Below are 20,905 nucleotides of genomic sequence, written 5' to 3' on the forward strand. Positions count from 1 at the left end.
TTTGAATAGAATGATCTTGTCATGCCCATGTAGTTATGCCTGCACATCTATTTTTAAAAGTAGAATGGAAAATGGATAATTTACCTAGATGCCAGATGGAGTTAAATGAGTCAAGTGATTTTCCCAATGTCTACAAATGTACATGAAACCGCCCAAAGCTTGAAGTAACCTGTTTCTATGGTCAGGACATTAAATGTGAAGGACCTTTTGGACATTGTCTTGTGAAGACATTAAGAAAGAAACAGCTCTCTCCTGCAACATCTATCATTATTTAAAAGCTGAACAAACCTGATACACAATGGCTGTATAGACTTAGTGGCTGCAGAGTAAACTTCCCCTCATGCAAATCATTAATAAAAATCCTAAGTTATTGTGGCCCAAATGCTGACTCTTGATATACTTTACTGCCTAACCAACTGAAAAATTTCAAATTTATTCCTATTCACCATCCACTAACCAACCATAAATCCATTCAAAATCATAAATTCTATTCCTACTGGACCTAATTTTGTATAATAACATCTTATGTGCCACTTCTCAAATGGAAAACTCAATGTAATAAGCAGTCAAATAGTTTTCTTTGGGTTGCCAAGTCTATTTTCCTTGTACACTTATTATTTTTATGTACTTCATTCCTGTGTTTTGCAGTGCCCTACCAAAGAATAAACCATTTGCCTGTGTGGGGTGGAAGACTTGGCCATTAATAAAGGACATAGTGTATGGAGAAAGGGCTAGAACCACAATGTAGGGGCACCTTGAGGAGTGCTTCCGTTGCCATTAGCCTTTACTTCATTTAGCCTTTACAAGCAGCATCAGAGGAGCAGGAAAGCTGACGTTTCGGGTCAGCTTTCCTGCTCCTCTGATGCTGCTTGGCCTGCTGTGTTCATACAGCTCTATACCTTGTTATCTCTAGGAGGTTGATCCCTCTTTCAACGAAGGTGGTTATCAGCGCAAGTGCCTGAGACATTATGACACTCACACTAAAGATGGGCTCCTCCATTTTAAGTGCAAAGGTGCACCATGCTCTGGAAATGGTAATAGATGGGTATATCCTTCATGTTGCTTCTCGACAAGTACCATTTACCTTCCTCACCAAGGCAACAACATCTATTTCCAATCAAAGTGAGCTTGAAGTAACCACCATTCTCCAATGGACACTTTCCACCATTGTTCCTGTCTTCATGAGCTGCTTCTGCCCACGTTATGCAGACTCACTATATGCCAGCCCACTTAGCTAGGAACCCAAACCCTCTGGGTAGGTGTGTTTGCACTGGTGGAGGTTGCACAAGACTTATGTGACAGTGCATGCTCAATGTGCTGGTCCTCCTCTGAGGGCACTTCGGGCCCCTCTCACATCACTTTTAGTGGCACCATCAAGACACCTGTGGACAATGACAGACATGAGTCAGGCCTGAAGGTGGATCAAGGAGGTTTCCAAGTTTCCACAGATCATGATATCTAATGTATTGGTGGCATTGATTCAATCTGAGGAACAATTAAATGCCAAGTAGCAGTGGAACGTCTAATGCTATCGCCAGATCTTTGGGAAATCACATTTGTCCATCAGCAACAGTGAATTTACAGTTGCCACCCTGTTGATCTCCAGAGCTTCTTCCTCCATCAAGGTCAGGGCAACCACAGATCTATCTCTTGGTTCCCTGTCTCTCCCTAGAGTTGTAGTATCTCTTGTCTTGGACTGGCAAAAGGCAGAGAGTTAGGACAGTGAATCATTGTTTGATTGCAAAGAGTGCACAGCTATAGGTCAGTTAACCTAACATCTGTCATAGGGAAATTGCTACAATTCACTGTCATGGGTTACTGCTGGATATTTAGTAAACAATTTGTGGATCATGCAGGGTCAATACAGTTTTCTAAAATGGAAATAATTTTCTAAGAAAGTAACAAGCAAAAGAAAATCTCTAAATTTGGTGTACTTACATTTTCAAAACTATTTGGTAAAGTGCCACTTAAACATTAACTGTACAAGATAAAAACATGATGGAGGGGGTAATATATTAGTGTGGATAAGGGATTGGCTAGGATGAATGGGTCTTTTTCAGGCTGGCATGCTGTAACTAGTGGCGTGTCAGAGGATTAATAAGCCTCAAATATTTAAAATCTGTAATTAAATAACTTGGGCGCAGAGTCTGCAACATAGGATTGTGAAGAAAATAAGTTGTCAAGATGAGGTAATCTGCAAAGGGATAAAGATAAGTTGGTCAGCAAATTTTTGCAGTTTGACTATAATGTGAGAAAATGTGAATTTGTCCACTTTGTCATGAAAAACAGAAAAATTGTACATAATTTAAATGGAGATTGTAAAACTGGGTGGTATAGAGGGATCTGTGTATCCCAGTACATAGATCATAAAAATACAGCAGATTAGGGAGGCAAATGATATGTTGAGCTTTATTGCAAGTGGCATGGAATACATGGGTAAGGAAATTTTACTGCAGCTCTGCGGGGTGTTACTGAGACCATGCCTGGAGTACTGCATACACTTTTGGTCTATTATTTAAAAAGGCATATAATTGTGTGGGAAGCAGTTCAGAGAAAGTTCAATTGACTCATTCTTGGAATGAAGTGATTTTATTGTTACAAAAAAATTCTGGGGGAGTGAATAAATACATCTCTTTTCACTCCTGAGATTGGTATAATAGTGTTTGAATTAAAAAAAAAGTTTTTTTTCCAATTCAGTATGTAGTTGACCATTTGTTAAACTATGAAAAAGTAAGCCAGTCAGATTTCAAGTTAATCAAAATTAAGGAGTTAGTTTCACTGGAAATATTAACAAAAGGTAAAACCCATCCCTAATCTCATGTCACACATGAACACACGCACATGCACAGACAAACAAACAGAGCATGTGGGTGGAGGTTGGGGGATGGTGTGGTGATTGGAATTGGGAAAAAATGTTAATGTTCATAATTTAATGAATTACATGATCCGATGTTGATCTTGAGATCCAGTGGCAGTTTCAGCTGAGCTAGACGTTCTTCTGCTCACAGTGCCTCTTAAACTGCAATTAGTCCTTTTTCCACAGTGGGTGCAATGGTGCTTGAAGTCCTTTTTATTTGTAAATTTTCTATTTATGAGATTTATTCAAACTTGTAACAAAGACGGGGTGTGAGCTTGTAAACAAAACTGTTGAAAGATGCTGTTATTCCATCCTGCAGTCTTCTCATTTCTGCTTTTCTGTGGCAGTCTGCAGACTATGCTGGACTGTTACTATTTAAAGTCCAGCTTTTATGGTCTTTTACAGTCAGTTTCTATGTGCCCTTCAATCATATTGTCAGACTCTATTTTTCTCCTCTTGATTAAACATCTTGTCCACTGAATTCAGAAATGCTCCCAGGCCTCACTCTTTACTGTTTTTTCTGGCAATTTTGTACATCTCCTCTTTGATCTAATGTTAACTCTGATTTCTTTTGAATGTCATGATTGAACTACCTTTCTGCTTTTACCTTTGTGCCAGACAGGAATGAATAATTGTTGTAATTCACACACATGTCCTTTTAAATATGAACTATTGCCTAGCCATCGTCAACCCCTTCTGGAATGTTCTCCAAACCAATTTGTGCCTCATTCTCTCATTGTTCCCTTTATTTAGATACAAAACCTTAGTTTCAGATTCAACTACTTTACTCTCCATCTTAATGAAGAAATCTATCATATTGTGATTGCTCTTCCCCAAGGGATTCCGCACAAGAAGATTGTTAATTAATTCTTTCTCATTGCACAGCACCTGGTCTAGAACAGATTGTTCTCTGGCTGTTTCCTCAATTTATTGGTCTAAAAAAAAATCATGTACACACTCTTGGAAATCTTCCTCCACAATACCTTTGCTAGTATGGTTAGTCCACTTTATAAGTAAATTAAAGTCACCCATGATTGTACCATATTGCATGTATCTCTGATTTCTTATTTAATGCTTCCCCTTATATTTCTTATCTCCATCCATAAAGATTCCACATTGTAATTTTCTGAGCCAACATCCTTCATCACTACTGCATTGGTTAATCCTTTGCTAACAATGACCACCCACTTCCTTTCCCTTTTTGTTTATCGTTCTTAAATAATGACTATCCCTGGATGTTCAGTTCACATCCTTGCTAACCCTGCAGGCATGTCTCTGGAATTGCAACAATACCATAACCGTTATATCTATTTGTGCTGTTAATTCATCTACCACACTGTGAACTCTCTGCGAATTAAGACACATTGCCTTTAGATTGTATTTTTTTAACCTTGTTAGTCATCTTAAATCTATTTTGCACCATTTGTTTCTCAACCTTTGTTTTTTTCAGCCTTCCCCTTTTCCTTCTTACCTTTCTGTCATTTGTTTTTATCCTTGGTTCTCTCTTTTCTGTCTCTCTGGTCGCTTCCCATTCCCCTGCCACTCCTGGTTAAATCCTCCACGACAGCAGTAGTGAACACCCCTCAAGGACATGGGTCACGATCCTGCTCAGATGCAACTGATTCTGCTTTTAGTGGTCCCTCCTTCCCCATAATTGGTCTCAATGTCCAAGGAATCTGAATCCCTTCTGCAATTACCAGCTGTGAGATCCTTTTCTAAAATTTACATCCGAACTCCCTATATTCTGCTTACACAATTTTTCTTTTACATATGCCATTTGTGCCATTATAAACCAGTACTACTGGACTTTCACCCTCCTCTTTCAAAATGCCCTGTAACCACTATAAGACACTGGCACCAGGAAGGTAACATACCATCCCACAGTCTCTTTTGTGGCTGCAGAAACACTTGTCTGTTTTCCTTAATATTAAATCCCTGACACTATAGCTCTGCCCTTCTTTTCCTCCCCTTCTATGCACCAGAGCTACGCATGGTGCCATAGTACTTCCACTACTATCCCACAAGAAGTCGCTCCTCCCAAGAATCCAAGATGGTATACACATTAAGGACAGCGATGGCCACGGGTGTGTCCTACACTACCTGCCATCCTCCACTCTACCTGATAATTGCCAATCCTTTTCCTGCTTGTTCAATCTTTGTCTGCAATGTGACCATCTCAATAAACGTGCTGTCCACAACAATCTCAACATCTCAGATCCCCCACATTGCAGAAAGTGTGTCCAGCTACAGCTCAGAAATGTGATTGGCCAGTTGCTATAGCTGGGCACACTTTCTGCACAGATGGTCACCAGGCATGCTAGAAATGTCCACAACTTCCCACATAGTGCAGGACAGGCATATGATAGGTGTGAGCTCTGCTACCATGACTTCTCTTTAGATCAAGTTTATTAGTTGCTCCCTGGAAAGAACATTAATTATGCTAGGGACCTTGTTTCACTCTAAAAACTTGTGCAGCAGTGCAAAGTTTTTGTCTTAAGTCTTTGAAGACCCTATTTTAAGTCTTAATCTTACTTCCCTTACACTGCCATTATTACCTTATTAGATTGGCCTAACTTCTTTGGTTAAAATAAAATATAACTACTTGCTCAAAAAATGCACTTTTTTAATTTGCAGTAATTTGTAGACAATTCCTAACAATGGTTTCTTACCAAACAATGAAGTTGATATTTTCCTTGATATCATGCTTTTTTGTCCCCACTCTCTTACTCAGCACAAGCAGGTCCCTAAAAACTCCTGCTGCCTCTTCAACTCCCAAAGTGGTGTGGGTCTCAAGCCTCGGACCCGATTCGTATATCCTCGCTGTGCACTGCCCCTCACAGTTCCTGCTGTTTCTCCAACTCCTTAGGTAAACTTCCATAAAATTAACACTTGAGCCAATAAATTTGCAGGTTTTCTGTGATGTCACCTTTGTTGTTTTTTTTAAACAATAAGTTGCAAATGCAGGTTACTCTTCCCAGACTGCTTCACTGTGATGTTCATTGCACCACACACTTCCTGGGCTGCTTCTCTGTGATGCTGACTCCAGGACAATTTTCCCGGACTGCTTCACTGCAATGCTGACTCCAGGACAATTTTCCCAGACTACTTCACCATGATGCTGATTCCAAGACACTCTTCCCAGACTGTTTCACCACGGTGCTGATTGCAGGACACTCTTCTCAGACTGTTACATTGCAAACTGACAATTTTCATAGAGCAGGACTAGCATTTTAAAGGGCTCATGGTTCATGGTACCTCAAAGTTATTGTGAACCATAATCTGCATGAGTAATCACTTTGAAAGTCAGTGTCCCTCATACCACACCATTCCAGGTTATATCCCTAAAGCAGCCCCTTATGGTTGTTAATACCTCCATGTCAAACTATTTTGCCCTACCCTCTTCTTCATGGTATCATATGCTCATTCACGCACTATATAATGTATTAAAGCAATAAGTACAATAGAGATTTTTATTCATTTTTGTGGGATTTTTGTGGCTGGCCAGCATTTATTGCCCATCCCTCACTGCTCTTGAGAAGGTGGTGGTGAGCTGCCTTCTTTGAACTGCTGCGGTCCACCTGCAGTGGGTTGACTCACAATGCCATTAGGGAGAGAATTCTAGGATTCTGACCCAGCAACAGTGAAGGAACAGTGATACGTTTCCAAGTCAGGATGATGAGCGGCTTGGAGAGGAACTTGATGGTGGTGGTATTCCAGCATATTTCCTGCCATTGTCCTTCCAGATGGAAGTGGTCATAGGTTTGGAAGGTGCTTTCTGAGGATTTTTGGTGAATTTCTGCAGTGCATCTTGTAGATAGTACACAATGCTGCTACTGAGAGTTGGTGGTCGAGGAGTGGAGCTTGTAAATGCAGTGCCAATCAAACAGGCTGGTATGTCTTGGATGGTGTCAAGCTGTGTTGTTGGAGCTGCACCCATCCAGGAAAGTGTGGAGTATTCCATCACATTCCTGGCTTGGGCTTTGTAGATGATCAACAGGCTTTGGGGAGTCAGGACGTGAGTTACTCGCTGCAATATTCTTAACCTCTGACTTGCTCTTATAGCTACGGTGTTTATGTGGCAATATCAGTTGAGCTTCTGGTCAATAGCAACCCAGGATCTTGACAATGTGGGATTCAGTGAACACCACTAAATGTCAAGGGCAGTGGTTAGATTGTCTCTTATTGGTCATGGTCATAGCCTTGCATTTGTGTGGCATGAATATTACTTGCCACTTGTCAGCCCAAGTCTACATATTTCCAGATCTTGTTGTATTTGTACGTGGACTGCTTCAGTATCTGAGGAGTTGCGAATGGTGCTGAACATTGTGCAGCCGTAGGTGAACATCCCCACTTTCTGACCTTCTGATGGAGGGAAGGTTATTGATGAAGGAGCTGAAGATGGTTTGATCTAAGACACTATCTTGAGGAACACCTGCAGAGATAACCTGGAGCTGAGATGATTGACCTCCAACATCAACAACCATCTTCCTATGTGCCAGGTATGATTCCAACCAACAGAGAGTTTGCCCCTTGATAACCAATGATTCCAGTTTTGCTAGGGTTCCTTGATGCCACACTTAGTTGAATGTAGCCTTGATGTCAATGACTATCACTCTTACCTCACCTCTGGAATTCATCTCTTTTATCCATGTTTGCACCAAGACTGTAATTACAGCAGGAGCTGAGTGGCCTTGTCAGAATCAAACTGGGCATCACTCAGCCAGCTTTTGCTGAACACGTGCTGCTTGATAGCACTGCTGATGACACCTTCCAAAACTTTACTGATGATTGAGAGTAGACTGATGGGTAGTAAGTGGTTGGGTTGGATTTGTCCTTCTTTTTATGTACAGGGCATATCTGGGCAGTTTTCAACATTGTCGGGTAGATACCAGTGTTGTAACCATACTGGAACAGCTTGGTAGGGGAGTGGCAAGTTCTGGAGTACAAATCTTCACTATTATTACTGGGGTGTTGTCAGAGCCCATAGCCTTTGCAGTATCCAGTGCCTCAAACTGGTTCTTGATATCAGATGGAGTGAATCAAATTGGCTGAAGACTGGTATCTGTAATGCTGGGGACCACTGGAGGATGCCAACATGGATCATCCACTTAGCACTTCTGGCTGAAGATTGCTGCAAATGCTTCAGCCTTATCTTTCGCAATGATGTGCGGGGCTTTTCCATCATTGAGGACTTGGATATTTGTGGAAACCACCTCCTCCAGTGAGTTGTTTAATTGCCCACAACGATTCACAACTGGATGTGGCAGGACTGCAGAGCTTAGATCTGATCCATTGGGTGTGGACAATAGGTTATATAAAAACAACTAAAAAATCACAGAACCAAAAAAGAATCTCCCTCGTCCTCACGTACCACCCCACCAACCTCCGGATCCAACGCATCATCCTCCGACACTTCTGCCATCTGCAATCCGACCCCACCACCAAAGATACCTTTCCCTCCCCACCCTTATCTGCTTTCCGGAGGGACCGCTCTCTCCGTGACTCCCTTGTCCGCTCCACACTCCCCTCCAGCTCCACCACACCCGGCACTTTTCCCTGCAACCGCAGGAAGTGCTACACCTGCCCCCATACCTCCTCCCTCACCCCCATCCCAGGCCCCAAGAAGACTTTCCACATCAAGCAGATGTTCACCTGCACATCTGCCAATGTGGTATACTGCATCCGCTGTACCCGGTGTGGCTTCCTCTACATTGGGGAAACCAAGCGGAGACTCGGGGACCGCTTTGCAGAACACCTACGCTCAGTTCGCAATAAACAACTGCACCTCCCAGTCGCGAACCATTTCAACTCCCCCTCCCATTCCTCAGACGACATGTCCATCCTGGGCCTCCTGCAGTGCCACAACGATGCCACCCGAAGGTTGCAGGAACAGCAACTCATATTCCGCTTGGGAACCCTGCAGCCCAACGGTATCAACGTGGATTAAACAAGTTTCAAAATCTCCTCTCCCCCTACCGCATCCCAAAACCAGTCCAGCTCGTCCCTGCCCCCCTAACCTGTTCTTCCTCCCACCTATCCCCTCCTCCCACCTCAAGCCGCACCTCCATCTCCTACCGACCAACCTCATCCCGCCCCCTTGACCTGTCCGTCCTCCCTGGACTGACCTATCCCCTTCCTAACTCCCCACCTACACTCACCTTTACTGGCTCCATCCCCGCCTCTTCGACCTGTTTGTTTCCTCTCCACCTATCCTCTCCTCTATCCATCTTCTATCCGCCTTCCACTCTCTCCCTATTTATTTCAGAACCCCCTTCCCCTCCCCCTTTTCTGATGAAGGGTCTAGGCCCAAAACGTCAGCCTCTCTGCTCCTATGATGCTGCTTGGCCTGCTGTGTTCATCCAGCCTTGCACCTTGTTGTCTAAAAAATCACATATGATAACTTACCAATTTCTTTAAAAAAATTCACTGCAGCCCAATAAAAGTTTCAACCATCTAGGTAACTGAAAGGGTCAATAATTGAAACTGAATAAACTTAAGTTCAATTCACCTTGTGTAAATAAACATTGTATACGTTCTCATAACAAATACATAATAACGGTTGGTTGAGAGGTCAGATATCCATCATTGTGTTGAAACACTTGGGTCCTTGCTTGAGGTCTATTGATGATTTAAACAGTCTGAATGATTCAACATTTTTATTGAGTTGCACTAAGTTTTTTCCCCAAAAAATGGAAAGTTATTGATGAATAACATTTTGCAGTACATTTTACTGTGGTTACATCATCCAAACAGTTTAAATGGGCACAGAAGTGCCATTGCTTGGCATGGAGATCATGACAGACCATAGGGTGGGTGGGTATATGAGTAGGTTTAGGAAATAAGGAGTGCATGGGTGTGAGAGGGTATAAGGGGTGAGGACTGGAAGGCACTTTATTATAATAGGGTTAAAGTCCCACAGCACCAAGGTGGACCTTTTAAACAACCACCCCGACCTTTTCAGCCCAACGGCTACCTTCAAACTTTTTACTGAGTTGGCTGTCCTAACTGCGGTGCACATCTATCACTGTCACCTCAAACCCACAACCAACAATGAATATCCTGCACTTTGTCTTGAGGTGAACAGGCCAAACCGTGAACTTTTCCAACTTCTGCTATTTGCTCAAGGTTGACAATCTTATGGTAAATAGACTTATAGAGATATACAGCACGGGTCCAAAATATTCATGCCGACCAGATATCCTAAATTAATCTAGTCCCATATGCCAGCCCTTGGCCCATATCACTCTAAACCCTTCCTATTCATATACCTTTTAAATACCTTTTAAATATTGTAATCGTACCAGCCTCCACCACTTCCTCTGACATCTCATTCCATATGCACACCACCCTCTGTGTGAAAAAGTTGCTCCTTAGGTCCCTTTTATATCTTTCCCCTCTCATCTTAAACCTATACCCTCTAGTTTTTGGACTCCCCCCTCCCCAATAGAAAATACCTTGCCTAGTTACCCTATCCAGTTCCCTCATGATTTTATAAACCTCTAAAAGGTCACCCCTCAGCCTCTGATGCTCCAGGGAAAATAGCCCCAGCCTATTCAGTTTCTCCCTATAGCTCAAACCCTCCAACCCTGGCAACATCCTTATAAATCTTTTCTGAACTCTTTCAAGTTTCACAACATCCTTCCTATAGCAGGGTCACCAGAATTGCACGCAACACTCCAAAAGTGGCCAAACTACCGTCCTGTACAGCCACAACATGACCTCCCAACTCCTATACTCAATGCACTGACCAATAAAGACAAACATACCAAACACCTTCTTCACTATCCTACCTACCTGCAACTCCACTTTTAGACTGAATTGGTGCAAGACTACTGGATAGCAGTTACGTGAGCTGATTTGTTTGTGTTATTCCTCATAGTCATTGCTGAGGCCCATTTTCAATTTTATTGTACATCTCCAGTGTTATCTCACTCCTTGACAATGTTTGTTAGTGCCTCACAAATTTTCTTCTGAAACCCTTTCAGAACCAGGCATACAGGCCATTTGTAGTGATTGTGACGATGTCAGCCTGGTGGACATCATAGAATATGAGTTCTGTGATTGGGGCTGTTAATCTGGTCCAATCAGGGAGCCGTGACTGACACATAAAAAGGGTGGGTGTCAGAGATACTGACACTCTCGTATCTGACTCTGAATGAGGCAGTACTAAAGTCAAGGACTGTTCATGTGCAAATAAATGGTGACTTGGTGATGGCATACTAACCTCTGTGGACTTCCTTCACCATCTATCCCTGTTGATTGTTTGTTCTATGCCATTTTAGCCAAAACATCCATGACAACAATCATTAATTGCCTTGATAATCTGATGTCTAGAGAGTCACTGCAGCAGCGTGTGTTAGGGATATTTGGAATCCATTATGCAGTTGACTTGATGAGAATTGCTGAGGGAATGGAAGATCCCAATCCACAATTCCCTGGCATTTGGAACATTCTGGAAAATATCTATTTAAGTCAAAGAATTTGGAGGGTTCTGACACACTTAAGCTTAGGCTTGGAATAGAACTTATATAAAATAATTGTACTGACATATATGAAAGTTATTTTCCTTTTACTCTGGTAGTTTGCATGAAAAGTTTGCTGATATGTGCAAAAAACAAAAATCTTTAACAAAATGTGTCTTTTTAGTAGCAATTCTGGCTAACTAACAAACTGAACTCATAACTCTTAAATGACACCCACAACTACATCACCCATGATGCCAACCTGATCTTTTCTGACCCCGACACCTGCTTAACCAATCACCGACCCTACACATACCTATCCCCACCACACCAAATAGTCCTCACAACCCAACCTGATACGCCTCATGCAACCTGAACATCCCCCTGTCTAAAATCCAATTTATCCTAAGCACTCATCCACGTAATCCACTTACCTGAATAGCCTACCCATCTGGCACCCTATTCCACTCACCCAACAAGAACCCTAAGCCCCCATTTCCCACTCACATACATACATGCATGCACTTACATTCTTACCCTTTCACAGTTGCTTGTCAAATGTCTACTGGAAATTTAAACTCCAAAATATTAAGTGCTACAAAAGGGGACGTGGTGTTTTTGAAAATCTTCTTTGCTGCCAGGTTCAAGGATTCATACTTTTCATAATAGGGCATCCCTTTCTAAGCGTCTCCACTGCAGAAGCCATTTAAAGGTAAGAGGTCAATTTTTAATCCAATCAGGTCCAGAAATTGGGTTTCCAATCCTGACTGGAATATCCTGGACAAACTCCTTACTGATTATAACATTTTCACTTTGGTTCCTTCCGTCAATCAAAACCCATAAATACAACTGCAATTCTCAATTAGCTCAACAAGTTTCTCGCCTAATAGTCAGCCATACGGTCTGAGTCCCAACCTGTTCATCAGGTTGCAGAACAGCTGAAGAGCAGATGGCAGGTGGTGGAGGATGAGGCCAGTCAACATAGTCATCAAGTATGTTCCCAATGACCAGGGACTCAAGAACCAGGGGCCACAGTTCAAGGGTACAGGGTGGGCCATTTAGGACTGAGATGAGGAGAAATTTCTTCACCAGAGAGTGGTGAGCCTTGAAATTTTCTGCCACAGAATGCAGTTGAAATGAAAACATTGAAAGCTTTCAGGAAGGAATTAGATACAGTTCCTAGGACTAAAGGGATCAAAGGATATGGAGAGAAAGCAGGAACAGGACACTGAGTAGGATGATCAGTCATGAACATATTGAATGGCAGAGCAGGTTTGAAGGGCTTACTCCTGCTGCTGTTTTCTATGTTGGTGAAGGGAATAGTTGGGGAATTAAACATTGTTGGTTTTTTTAGAAGATATGATTGGTGGGCTGGCAGAGGAGGTACTTCTCTCATAGATATTGCCCTTCTTACCTTGATCTGCCAGGTTTTCCTGGTTGCTTGTAAACCTGGCTTATAGAAATTAAAAATAAAGCATTACTTAAAATAAAAGGATGCACCTTCCATAAAATATTTTATTGACTGACTGACCCATCGTCTAAGTGTTAATTATTTGTTCATTTGACTCATCTCCAGCAAACCTGAAGTGGGTAGGTTGGAGTAGTTTGGAGTTAGGTTTTCATTTTGTGAATCTTTGCCCCATCTAAATCTTCACCTTTAAAACACTTCTCTTTTACCAAGCTTTCAGTTACTCCACCTCATCCCTTTCTACAATTTGGCATCTGTTTTCCTTACATCTATTTGTGAAGTGCCTTGGGATATCTTTTAGATTAAGAGTGCTTTATACCATAAATGAAAGTTGCTATTGAAAGAAAAACTATCACAGTCTTTATAGTTCAATCAATCAATCAATATACCCCAGGGCTTTCTTTATTAATCCTGCAATCTGACTCAAATATTGAAAAATAACTCCAGATGCATATAAGAAAACTCACTGTATCAAATGTTTATCTTGTGAAATGATGGTATAATATAAATTATGTAAAAGCTACATTTCAAAATTTAAATAGTTAAAGAATAACAGCATCAGTTGAAACATTTACTCTAACATTCTGAAATATATTCAACAGATTTCTGCCTGCAATGGTATACCTACTAAATGGCACTAAACACATTTACACTACATTCACAGAATATGTTGCTAGATGCAGTCCATAAGAGCATTTAACAATAGGGTGTATACTACATAAACCTACTCTGAATTATTCATTGTTTCTAAATTGAATCTAACAAATGTCAAAAGCCCACCTTCTCAATTTGCAAACTACCACAGCATCATATCCAAAATTACTGAAAACTCCACATACCTCCATTTTCCTCTCCATTACTGTTGTTTGTCTCAGCCATTTCACAGCTGTCTAAATCTGATTCGCACTCCAAATCAATGACCCCCTCTGCTGACATTACCAATTCATCTTTCTGTAGATAAAAAAATCAGTTAAACAGTGGTCACATATTCTTTTTACAAAGGATTTTACTATAAAATAATATAACAATCATGTTTTGTTTGAGCAGTAGGCAGCTTGACAACCTTAAACCTTGGTGTACATCTTGTTAAGGCTTGCTCCGCATACAAAACATGTGGGTTACTTTTGACATATATCTCTTGTATATTTATGAATATACTGAACTGTGATAAGTTTATCAGTATCAGCTCACAGCAATAACATTCATCTTCAATTCCAGTTAGCAATATTAATATCCAGACCACAGAGAGAAATATAAATCTTTCTGTATTAATAAGGCTGAACAGTTTCAATGATTATACAGATAACAGTACATTCTATGTTCTAGATAAAAGCTATTATATTTACAATAATTATTTTCAATCCAGAAATTAATTTTCAACAGTGAAATATTTGTACTTGTATCACTTTTTCACAGTAATAGTTATGACTTACACCATAACAAATGGCAAATTTACATGGGCACAGAGAGATTGGTATTGGACTACCACCTTCAGTACCAGACATCCTAGGGAATCAATATTTGACTGCAGGCTTATTTACTGTTGGCGACTTTATCCTGCATTTCAAGCCAACTGCGGTGAAATGCCAGTTTACTTCAATTGGGAGCACTCTTGCCTCTGAATCAATATACTGTGGTTCAAGCTGGAAGACAAGACTTGAGCATATAGATTATCTCGACACTTTGGTTTGGTACATTTTCCTAAGTGGCATGCCCCGGGACACTTGCTATATTGAAGAGGCTATGCAAGTTGTTCTTGATTGCTGCACTATTAAAGACCATATACATCAGTTACAATGCGAAACTGTGACTGTCCACTCAACTGATATTATAAATGCATAAGTGTGACAGTTCTCCTGGTGTATTGGAGTCTTATACTTCAAAGAAGTATATTGTAAAGGAAGTATTTTGATATGTCAGACTTGAAATGACATGATGCACGTGCAGGTCTTCCACCTGAAAATGACTGGCTAGACTTGAAAATTCACCATTTCTGCTGCTTCACCAATGTGAACAATTGATACACAATTCCTTGCCCTCATGAGAACACCCTCAACTGAGTTTGATCTCAGTCAAGTTTTAATCTATAAAACTGAGACATCATATCCTATATCTTCATATAAAATTTGAAGACTGATTGATCGTTAATCAGAAAATGAACTGAATTTATACTTGATTTTGAAGACACAACAATAACAAGATGGATTTTGAAATGACTTTAGTTAACAATCTATTCAAAACAAATCAGAAGGAATAAAGTCTCTATGACAATGTGATGAAATAAAACTTACTTATTTTCTTTATTTACAATAAAATTAAAAGTAATATGTCTTTTGTCTCTAGTAAATCTTGTATACATCTGTGTTTTATCATTTTAGTTGAAAGACATACAAACCAAAATTTTCCTATTTCTTAGTGATATGAAAACATTAGAAATGTAACAAATCTTACATATTTACTTACTTTAAGAGCATAAAGACCCATCTTTCCTGGAATTCGACAGAAAGCTCCATCTTCCACACGAGCATTGGTATGTAGCATGGCGTTAAGGCAAGCCAGAGGAGAGGTTCCACTGATTTGAGAGACAAATGCATAAATAAACGTGTGAGCCCTTCTCACACAATATTCACTTTACACTTGGACTTTGTGCAAATGCCTCCAACCTTGACCAGCATTAACATTACAATAGCAGACGTGAAGTGCAAATTTTAACGTTGATCATTTGTAAAATCGGCCATAAGGCAACCAAAGAAAACAAAATCCAAATGAAATCACAACCCAAGTTGTCAATCTAAAAAATATGCAGTCATTTAAGACTAAAGACAAATCAAAATATGTATTGTAACGCACATAGCAGAAATCTAAGAAACCACCCTCGTGTTTGAAAATGCCAGAATGATCAAAGGGGAAAGTTCAAGAGTATCAGTATTCAATGAAATAAAAGAAAATGCATTAGAATGACCTGGAAGTGGGGGGCTGGGAGTCACTGCAATTGCAAATCTTTGTTATCATTTTCTCTTCCCAGAAGTGGCATAACCTGATGTTGCCTAAATAACTCCTTCACATAGTGTGAAAATTCTTTGGCTTTGTATTCACCCCACTTTGGTATGAGAAAAGAAACACTGTACAGCTTATTTCACTCAATACACACTAACTTGTCTCTGACATAGCAAAATCACAAACATCTCCACACTATTATTTCTTCAATTTAACAACTTAATGAAATAAAATGTAAGCAGTTAAAATTATGGGCATATGTATAGGATTGTTGAACTCAGGGAAAAAAGCTAAATTGGTAAAATTTTGACATTTTGTTGTTCTCCTGGGCTAAGCTGAATACTTTTCAGAAAGTGAATCATCAATTTATCAATAATGTCAAGTTGGGTTATTAATAATGATAAAAATATAGAGATAATAGGAAAAAAATGCAGCACATTTGTTAAATGTAATATTGTTACGGTTGATAACATCACCAGCAAATAAGTGTATTTCAGATATTGACAGCATTATGTTCCCAATAGACTGACATGATGTGTCTAGTTTCTGGGTATAAAGAGTTAGCATGTCTTTCACTTATGTGTGCTAGTTTGCATCTCCTTTTCAGCTTATACTGCTAGCTAATAGCAACGTGAAAAAAGAGAGCCAAGTGTGCAAGTCTTACCCTGTCAGGACACAGCCTACGCATCAGCAAGACCTCAGCCATGGCTCCAATGGTAACACCTTGCTCCCTTGCAGTACCAGACTAAAAATGAGAGGATCGCGAAGGATATCGCGCCCAGTTATGCAAAGTGCTGGCTCATTAGCATGGGCACGTTCTGACACTCATGAATCAAACTCACCCTGCAGCCCAATGGTATCAATGTGGATTTCACAAGTTTCAAAATCTCCTCTCCCCCTACCGCATCCCAAAACCAGTCCAGCTCGTCCCTGCCTCCCTAACCTGTTCTTCCTCCCACCTAAAGCCGCACCTCCATCTCCTACCGACCAACCTCATCCCGCCCCCTTGACCTGTCCGTCCTCCCTGGACTGACCTATCCCCTTCCTAACTCCCTACCTACACTCACCTTTACTGGCTCCATCCCCGCCTCTTCGACCTGTTTGTTTCCTCTCCACCTATCCTCTCCTCTATCCCTCTTCTATCCGCCTCCCACTCTCTCCCTATTTATTTCAGAACCCCCTTCCCCTCCCCCTTTTCTGATGAAGGGTCTAGGCCCGAAACATCAGCCTCTCTGCTCCTATGATGCTGCTTGGCCTGCTGTGTTCATCCAGCCCTGCACCTTGTTGTCACAGCTATGGGCAAATAGCTTCACTCCTTGTAGATATCTCAGGAGGGTGCAATGGCAAGTTACTAAACCTTGACAAAAACTCTGGAGTGGTGTCCAAAAATGGACTGATGTCTAAACATGTTATTTTTCTAACAACTCCTTCAATAAAGCCAGTACTAAACACATACAATGCATTCCTTTAGAGTCAAGGTGGGGGGGTAGTGGGGGAATTGAGAGAGTTCCCTGACATTTGTGCAGCGTATGCTCTCCAAAAGTCTTGCCCAGGATTATCCTGAACAGGACTCTCCAGTTCTGTTGCAGAACATAAACACAACACAGAAGATAAGTGTTATTTGTGATAAGCCTAACCTAATTTTCACACAGAATGGGTGCACATGGCTGTTCCCAATGAAGGGATGTATGATTGTGTCCTGCTGCTGAAACAGTATCCACCTCAAGTTGAGTATTGCCCAACCAGTAGTGCTGTGCTACCATGATCAGACAGCTGGGTGCTTGGAGCTTAGAGTCTCTGCTTAACAAGCAAACAGAATCTACTGCAAAGGGCAAATAAACGAAAAGCAAAATAGATGCCAATTCTTCAATAAGACCATAAGAAATAGGAACATGAGTAGGCCATTTGGTACCTCGTGCCTGCTCCACTATTCGATACGATCATGGCTGATCCAACATTCCTGACATTCACTTTCCTGCCTTTTACCTGTTATCCTTGATTCCTCTACTGATCAAGAGCCTATCCCAGCATTAAATATCCACAAGGATTCTGCCCCTACACTCTCTGTGACAATGAGTTCCAAAGACTCACAACCCTTTGAGAGAAGAAATTCCTGCTTCGCTCAATCTTATTTCCTCCTTATCTCAATCTATGCCCTCTGGTCCTGGACTCTCCCATAAGGGGAAATATCCTCTCAGCATTAATCCTATCAAGCCCCTCAAGAATCCTCAGTGCTTCAACAAGGTTGCCTCTCATTCTTCTAAACTCCAGTGATTACAGTCCAAACCTGATTAGCATCTGATCATCAGCACATCCCTCCAAACCAGACATCACTGTAGTGGACCTTCTCTGAAATGCCTCCAAAGAAACATTATCCTTCCTTAAATAAGGGGACCAAAACTGCCTACAGTATCCAGAAATGGTCTCATTAGCACCTTGTACAGTTGCATTAAGACTTCTTTACCCATATGTTCCAAACCCCTTGAAATAAGGGCAAACATTCCATGAGCCTCCCTGATTACCTGCTACACTTGTATCCTAGCTTTCAGTGCTTCGTGTACAAACCTCAAAACCCTTTGTGTTGCAGCTTTCTGCAGATTGTCTCCATTTAAATGATGTTCTGTTCCTTTGTTCTCTCTTCCAAAATGAACTATTTCACATTTTCCCACATTATTACTCCATTTATCAACATTTTGCCCATTTACTTAATCTACCAATATCTCTCTGTAAACTTTGAATCCCTCTTTCAACCTGCCTTTCCACCTATTTTTGTGTTATCTGAAATTTGGCTACAGTATATTCACTTCCTTTCTGCAAGTCGGTGGTGAAAGGACTGGATGTTTGTGCATATGGTGCCAATCAAGCAGGCTGCAATGTCCTGGATGGCATCAAGCATCTTTAGTTGTTGGAGCTGCACACATCCAGGAAAGTGGGGTGTCTTCCATCACACTGCTGACTTGTGTCTTGTAGATAGTCGACAAACTTTGGAGATGTAGGAGGTGAGTTATTCGCTGCAATATTCCTAGCCTCTGACCTGCTCTTGTAACCATAGTATTTATATGGCAAGTACAGATGAGTTTCTGGTCAATGGTAACACCCATGACATTGATAGTGGGAGATTCACTGGTAGTAACACCATTGAGTGTCAAAGGGCAATGATTACATTGCCTCTTATTGGAGGTGTGGAGCGAATGTTACTTGCCACTTGTCAGCCCAAATCTGGATATTGTTAATATCTTATTGCATTTGAACGTGTACTGTTTCAGTGTCTAAGAAGTCACGAATGGTGCTGAACATTGTGCAATCATCAGCAAACATCCTCACTTCTGACCTTATGATGGAGGGAAGGTCATTGACGAAGCAGCTGAAGGTGGTTGCGCCTAGAACCCCACCCTGAGTAACTTCTGAAGATATGTTGTGGAGCTAAGATGACTGACTTCCAACAATCACAACCATCTTCAAATGTGCCAGGCATGACTCCAAACCAGCGGAGAGTTTCCCCCTGATTCCCATTGATTCCAGTTTTGCTATGGCTCCTTGATGCTACAGTCAGTTGAATGTGGCCTTGATGTCAAGGGCTATCACTCTCACCTCATCTCTGGAATTCAGCATCTTTGACCACGTTTGAACCAAAGCTGTAATTAGATCAGGAGCTGAGCGACCCTGGTGGAATCCAAACTGGGCATCGTGAGCAGGTTATTACATATTGTTTTTGTGCACAGGACATACCCGGGCAATTTTACACATTGTCAGGTAGATGCCAGTGTTATTACCTTTTTAGTCCTTCTTTGCTGGATTCTGAATTTATTTCAGTCTTTATGGTTATCACTGACTTTGGCTTCCTTATACATTTTTTCTTTCAACTTAATAATCTCCTTATCTTCTTCAGTTAACCATGGTCTTTTTAATTATCTCTTAAAATCTTTCCTCCTTACTGGGATGTATTTTTGCTGAAAGTTATTAATAACTTCCTTTAATGTCTGCCACTGCTTCACTGTCATTCCTGCCAATCTAGTCACCCAGTCCACTTTAGCTAAATCCATCCTCACTTCAATGTAATTCCCTTTAGTTAAGTTAAACACAGTTGTTTCTGACCCAATTTTCTCACCCTCAAATTGAGTATTAAATTCTATAGTGATCTTTTACTCAGAGATCATTTCTGAGGCTTGCCTCATTATCCATTAACAGATCCAGGATAGCCTGTTCCCTGATTGGCTTATTGCTCCAGGAAATTGTCCCTAACGCACTCTATGAATTTGTTGTTATATCTACTCTTTCCAATTTCATTAACCCCATCAACATGACGATTAAACTCATCCATAATTATTGCTTGATTCTTTTTACATGTTGCTATTATTTGTTGATTTATATTCTTTCCAAAGTGTACACTTTTTGGAGGTCTGTACACTACCGTTACCATTGTCTTTTCTCCTTTGCAATTTTTTATCTTCCAAATGGCCTCTGCATCATCCAGGCCTAGATCATCTCTCACAACTGTCCACATTTTGTCTCTTATTAACAGTGCTACCCCACTGCCTTTTCCACCCTTCCTGTTGATCTGAGAGTCATAAAGCACTGAATGTTAAGTTCCCAGTTTCTCCTTGTATACATAATTGCTATGAAATCAACCTCAATTTGTGCTGTCAGTTTAGCTACCTTATTCCAAATGCTTCATGCATTAAGATACAAAGTGTTTAAATTTGTTCGATTATCAAATTTCCCTACACTTTTTTGGTTCCATGGTACAATACGAGACTCACACATTCTGTCCCTTTTATTTTCTGGTAACAATCAGCCTGCCATTAAACAGCAAACCTACCATCTCCATTTACCTTAGATTTTATAATTTTCCGTGCAACTGAACCCACCCCCACTATTTAGCTTAAAGCCCTAACTGGAACATTATAACTGTACCTAAGAGACTGACAGTCAACTTGCAGCTGCTCAGTAATATGTGCAAGACAAATGTGATCTTGACATGGAACTTGATAAGCTTGACATTGCCATAACTTCTTGCCATAGAGTAAGATTACTTGGAACACATTATTGAAAGAAATCATTAACATTCATTTTCAAGGGAAGAATTCAGAGGAAACATGCGAGCAAAGTATCAGCTTTGCT

At 40.8% G+C, this 20,905-nt stretch overlaps 1 protein-coding gene across 1 annotated transcript in view; it reads right to left on the reverse strand.

Moving 5' to 3' along the window:
• Window positions 1-20,905, reverse strand: part of LOC109911668 (ASXL transcriptional regulator 3) — a 269,254-nt gene that overhangs the window by 195,759 nt on the left and 52,590 nt on the right. The window contains exons 4-5 of the mRNA XM_048596328.1: window positions 15,251-15,359; window positions 13,627-13,738 (exon numbers count right to left, since the gene is read on the reverse strand). Of these exons, the coding sequence (XP_048452285.1) occupies window positions 13,627-13,738; window positions 15,251-15,359 (221 nt within the window). The remainder of the gene's footprint in view (window positions 1-13,626; window positions 13,739-15,250; window positions 15,360-20,905) is intronic.

Source organism: Rhincodon typus, chromosome 4 (assembly GCF_021869965.1).
Source record: "Rhincodon typus isolate 14 chromosome 4, sRhiTyp1.1, whole genome shotgun sequence".
Taxonomy (NCBI): Eukaryota; Metazoa; Chordata; class Chondrichthyes; order Orectolobiformes; family Rhincodontidae; genus Rhincodon; species Rhincodon typus.